This window comes from Dermacentor andersoni, chromosome 9, assembly GCF_023375885.2.
Source record: "Dermacentor andersoni chromosome 9, qqDerAnde1_hic_scaffold, whole genome shotgun sequence".
Taxonomy (NCBI): domain Eukaryota; kingdom Metazoa; phylum Arthropoda; class Arachnida; order Ixodida; family Ixodidae; genus Dermacentor; species Dermacentor andersoni.
The window spans coordinates 85535213-85541206 of NC_092822.1; the positions used below are offsets into that span (position 1 = coordinate 85535213).

At 54.3% G+C, this 5994-nt stretch overlaps 1 protein-coding gene across 1 annotated transcript; it reads left to right on the plus strand.

Annotated features, from left to right (window-relative positions):
* Nucleotides 1-3909: 3909 nt before the first annotated feature.
* Nucleotides 3910-4820, plus strand: LOC129384125 (uncharacterized). The gene has a single exon (XM_055069278.2). It carries the CDS (start codon nucleotides 3974-3976, stop codon nucleotides 4799-4801), a length of 828 nt encoding a protein of 275 aa, XP_054925253.1. The 5' UTR covers nucleotides 3910-3973; the 3' UTR covers nucleotides 4802-4820.
* The last annotated feature ends 1174 nt before the right edge of the window (nucleotides 4821-5994 follow it).

A 5994-nucleotide genomic window follows, 5' to 3' on the forward strand; every position in this document is an offset into this window, starting at 1 on the left:
CGTGCTGAGAGAGTGCGGCGGTTTCTTACTTTTGTTTTGGGTTGTGCGGTGGTTTCTTACCTTTGGGTTGCGCCGTTACGCTGCCCGCTTTCGCGCCTTCCGGCATGCGGCCGCGCGCGCCAGCGCGCCTAGTTTAAATGTTCGTCGGGCGAAAAAAAGAAGGAACGAAAGAAAACACAGCACGGTACAAGGCTGCGCGCGTGGCACGCGCTCCGGCAGACTGACGTCGAGAGCCAAAATAAAAGAAGCGACTGCATCAGAAAAGCGGAGGCTATCTGGAGCACGTCACTTCTCGGGCGACCGCGTAGGTTGTCTCGATCGGCGTGCCATGCGTGCGCGTGGCCTCGGAGGGCAACTGGAGAACACGCGCCTTGCTAACGATTGCCGGCTGGAACGGAAAAAAAAAAAAAAAAATTATGGGGTTTTACGTGCCAAAACCACTTTCTGATTATGAGGCACGCCGTAGTGGAGGACTCCGGAAATTTCGACCACCTGGGGTTCATTAACGTGCACCTAAATCTAAGTACACGGGTGTTTTCGCCCCCATCGAAATGCGGCCGCCGTGGCCGGGATTCGATCCCGCGACCTCGTGCTTAGCAGCCCAATACCATAGCCACTGAGCAACCACGGCGGGTCCGGCTGGAACGAGGTTTGGAACTACCGAGCCCGTCGTACGAGAAACGCAAAACTGATTGGGTTTTACGCCCCGCAAGAAAATAATCTCTGTTCCCTTCCAATCTGTGCAGAAGGGTGACCAGCGAAGCTGTGTATGTGGGCATCTTAATTAATGGCCGACTGCACCTCCGCCGCGGGTCGGCTCGGCATTGCACTATCTTCGGGATCGGCCCACGCGTGATGAGTTTTGTGTTATACACGGACACGACCCTGGGATAACTATAGCCGTTAACGGCTTCGCTGTAAAATTGGTTACGTCTTTTTGTTTCTTAATTAATTAATGACGACGACGAACGCGGGAGTAGTGGTACGTGCGCGCGGTAGATCCGAGGGGCACCAACGAGCCAGCTGTGGAAAAGACGACGCCGGAGCCAGTAGTGATGATGATAGTGTTGTGTTTACACGGACACGATCTTGGGGGAGCTAGCCCTTAACAGCTTCGCTGTCAAACAATACGCGTGAGTGCACGCGGTAGTCGAACCCATGGTCTCGTGTCCGGCAGCGGAGATCTGTATCACCGGAGCCGTGGGGCGATGATTTGCAATTAATGATATTACGCTACTGCTACTATTCTACTACCAGAGTCCTTCAATGCTTTTCATTGAAGGACTCTGCTACTACTCACCACCACTGCTGGTAGCGCTAAACGACACCGGGATGGTTTTCACTGCTTATCTGTTTTTTAGATCAGCTTGTGTGTGAAAGGCGTCCTGATGAGCGCGTTTCAGGGAACGTTTTCCAATTAAAAAAAAAAGAAAATGGTGTGTGCTTCGCGAATGCAGCCAATTCAGTATTGTTCGCTAACCTCTTAAAAAGTACCACGTGACTGGCGCTTGCGCACAGTCACGTTAGTACCATCTGTCTTTAGTGGCCATATTTAACGTTTGTAGAGATTTTTGTGACGTGTGTGCTAACGCCTGTATTAGTGCTTGCATTGTCTGGCAACAGATCGTGCCTGCCTGATCTGACCGGGATTATTTCCCGCTTCAAAGAGCATCATGATCATCATGATCCGAGGGTTCTTGCAAGGTTTTTGTTTGTTGGGTTGACACACAAGAACATCCTGGTGATGTCTTGAGAATCCGACTATATTTTCATGTATCATTAAGCTGATCGTTGCAGGGTAGCAAACTGGATATGTGTCTTCCAGTTAACCTCTCTGCCTTTCTCATCTCTTTTATATATATATAAGGTGATCATCGAAGGGACAGTATTGTTTGTAAGACGCCTCCAATTTCGGATTTTCTAATGGTCACGCCGTGTTTGTAGAGGCAATCTCGGACGTAGTTACCTATCCCTGTTTCGACTTCAGAAAATGCCACGTCCGTAAAAAGCCCTTCGGTTTCTTCACGCGTATAAAAGGGTAGGTTTCGTAGGCTTATGCCTCAGGAGCGCAGGAGAGAGACAGCCGACCCGAATCGACGCCAGAACGGAACCGCGAGCTGTGTCCTCACGTGTCACGGCCAGGCGCCGTCTTTATTCTCACGCGGGCGCGCGCCCTATCCGGGTTCCAGCAACAGGGTGTTGGTTCTAGGCGCCGCCCGAGGGAGGGCGGTACAAGGTCCTCCGCCTAGACTGCAAGTCGAAACCGCACTGAGGGCCGGCTGTGGCACTCTAGCACAAGGTCAGGTGGCGAAGCTAGGCTTCCCATCGCGGTCTCCGCGTAAGCTGGCTTAAGGCGGCCTAAGCTGACTGTCCCTTCCCGGCCGTTCTGTAGGGTGGCGGTTTTCGGGGTGCGGGGGAGGACGCTACTGGTCCGTCGTAGGCCGGGGTTAGCAGGGGTCGGACAGTATCGCGGCGCACGAAAAGCGTGTGTTGAATTGGCCAGGTCGGGGTGCACGAAGATTGTATTGTGGCGGGAAGGACGGCGCGGAGCGCGCCGGAGGTCTTTCGCACGGTCCAGGTGGCGTTGTAGGGATTCTTGTGGCTGGGCTGGTAGCTGCGTTGATGTAAACAAGTCTCCGGAGAGACGCAGAGAACTACCGCACACCAGCTCTGCTGCTGAGCACTGTAGGTTTGCCCGGAGGACGGCCCGTAAACCCAGACGCACAAGGGGCAAGGCGTGAACCCAGGAACAGCGCAATTGAGGCGGGTAGCTTAAAGCCCTTTAAACTTTGTAAACGCGACACTCTCCTCCTCCGCCTTCACTCCTCGTTTCTCCTCTCTTTCATGCTCCCTTCCAGACCGTGGCGGCACTTACACTGCTCGAGCGTAGCAACGGCGCTAACATGCGCTCCTCGCCACTCCGTAGACGCTTCTCGAGCGAAAATGGCGCTGACGCAACGCGCGAGGGCACACGTGATGCTATGAGGCCAATAGCGACGCGGCGTCGGCCAAAGCGCGCGAAGAGGAGGCGGCAATCCTCAAAGCGTGTCGCTAATTTACGAAGTTTAAGGGGCTTTAGGGTAGTCAGGGTGGCCTTCAGTTGTCGAAGACGTTTCACCGGCCTGTTGGCACACGGGTGATAGGCAGTGGTAAGGCAATGTCTGGCGCCGAGAATGCGATTAAGGCAAGCAAGCAGGGAGGACTCAAATTGGCGTCCACGTACGCGAGAACTAGGCGCGGTGGTACTGCGCATGCGCAGACCCAGATGTAGGGCTCTGCGCATGCGCAGTACCGTGGCCCCTGGTTCTTGCGTACGCAAGCCGCTTGCGTCCTCTAATCTAAAACTCTGTTATGTTCGTCCCAGGTCACCACTTGTAGGCCTGTGCCTCAAGAGCGATGGAGAATACAGGAACACAAACGGGGAGCACGCGAACTGACATCACAGCGCCCGTGTATGTTGTTTGCGTACCCAGATGTCCTCTATATTCGCGTTGCGCAAACTCGGTTTTCCCTGGCAATGATACCGTCCTCCTTTAGGAAGGTGCTTCACCTTAATTTAGGCATATCTCGAGTGTTATGTCTTACAGGCTGTTACAAGACTATGCCAGATTTACAACCGCCGATACGAGCGAGAGCATAGAAATGAGATTATTCGGAACAAGAGGTTGTGGAAAAGTAATCGTCTTCTGAGTTATACGACGACGACTTGTGGGACCACCGCGGACATTTAGCCGCCCGCTGACTGCGCTATAATGGCCAGTATAGAACATGCGCTTGTGGATGGAAGTTAGAAAGACGAAATTGTCCTGCACGAGGCGGCAAGAGCGGGCGAAACGTGCTGGCGTCGCCGCCTCCATTACGATATCTAGCGGTAGTAGAGCTCTCGGCTTGGAGGAGAGCTTCGCGCAAGTCTGCAGCTGCAGAGACGCGCCTTTGCCGTGTGTCATCGTGGCATATATCAGCGTACGTCGCGATGAGCTTGCGTGCCTCCAGGCGACAACTGGCGGGCTTCGGCGAGCTCCTGGACTGGCAGCCGCTGGAGTTCGCGGACGCGGTGCCCAAGGTGTTCTGCTGCACCTTGTGCGGAGTCCTGCCGACGTTCACGAAGCGGCTGACGCCCTGTTGTCACGTGTTCTGCCGCCAGTGCTTCGAGATGCTCGCCGAGCGGGAGCACCGCTGTCCGCTGGACCAAACCCCTTTCGCGGACGAAGCGGTCGACACGCTGGACTCTGTCCACGGCGGCGTCAATCGACTGCGCGCTCGCTGCCCGAACGCGTCCAGCGGCTGCACGTTCGTCGGCGCCCTGCCGGAGCTCAAGGAGCACGTCGCGGGTCGCTGCGACCACAACGCGGTTCAGTGCCCGCGGTGCGGAGCGGCCGTCCTCCACAGTGTGATGCTCTACCACCACCTCGAGGACTGCGGCGGCGCGCGCAAGTCCACTCTGGCCGAAGACGAGGCGGCGGAGAGGCCTCAGATCGTAGCCGCCATCAGGTCATTGCTCGAGGGAAGCCACGGAGGTTTCGCGCGCCCGGTATCCCGCAGCGCCAGCCGGACGCCCCCGATGGAAGCCTCGGCCGTAAAAAGACGCCGCAAGAGCGTCACGGCGTCCAAAACTGACCTCCAGGGCTTAAAGAGCACGACCGAAGATGTGTCGAAAAGGGCCGGGGGTGTCCAGGAGGTTGCTAAGGCGCTCACGGAGGAGAGGCGGATTGATGGGAAAGCTGAAACTTTCCTGTTTATTCTTTGTTTTGCTTTGTGCTTTATTCGCATGATTGGCTTGTGCTTGTACTTGGCCGGGTAGGATTTGACCATAGACAATAAAGAATACGTATTTTTTTCAATGGCAGCCCAGCAGCATTTCTATCCTGCGGCCACGTCAGTGGTACCAGTGGTGCCGGGATGCATGCATGGGAGTAGAATACATGGGTGTCAGCGGTCCGCTGTAGTGGCGCCACGTTATCAGTCGGTTGATGTTATTGTCAGTGCTTGTTTGAAACGAAAAGAGAAAGACTGTCTCGTCTGCTGCGAGAAGGGAGCGCGCTCGTGCATATATTTTACTGGATAAACGGGCATTAATGTAAAGGTGCTTACATTTGCTACAGAACTTCTAATGGCAAGTTTAAACTACTATCTGCATCCGGTGCTGGCACGCCATGCATGGTACAAAATGCATACTGCGTACCAGAAATCACCTCATAGACCCTACAAAATTCTCTCCGCAATGCCGCTTCTGCGCAGAGCCCGGGTCCCTCAGGCACATAGTAGGGGGTTGCAGAGCGGCACCATTGAATCCTCCGAACCCTTACCCCACTAACGAGCTAGAGAGCCTTGGCCAGCTCCGACCTCGAGGATCAGCAACGGCTGATTGCGAGGGCCCAGGACGCGGCCCGAGCTCAAGGCATCCTGGAATGAGGACGCCTCTCCAAAGCTTCATTCACCGAATAAAAATGTTTATTCTCTCTCTCTCTCTGACTCGGTTCTCGGACGCAGCATGTATAACATCCATGACATCACACATACCGCTCTTGCTCTTGTGGAGATAACTCTTATTCTTGTTTATCCCGCGTATGTATAACTCGTGATAGACAACAGATGCATTAGATTACGTTTTAAAACGTGTGGTTTATGACGCGTCTCCGTTTAAAGCATAGCCTTCGAGATTGGCTTGTGTTATCGAAGGGAGCCGTCGCTTGGGCTAACGTTGGTTGGGGGCATGGATTCGGACACCACGTACCATCCAGCAAATGTTGCGGCCTTCGGTTAAATATGCTCCTGCATCACGCCCGCTTCCTTACGTTTTACATGTACTGCGCCCTCACTTTCAGAGCGTTGAATTCAAGAAGTTAAATTGTCGCACATTCACCGCAGTAGTTGGAATTTAGGGTAGCAGTGTTATTGAGAAGGGGGGAAGGGGTGCAAGGGGAAGGACGCTGCAGTTTTAACATCTGGGGGCGATACTCCTTGCAGTGCCAACTTTCTTTTTCGTTTGTGATC

Excerpts from the sequence above, each read along its gene's own strand:
- LOC129384125 (XM_055069278.2), top strand. The coding sequence starts at position 3,974 with ATGAGCTTGCGTGCCTCCAGGCGACAACTGGCGGGCTTCGGCGAGCTC.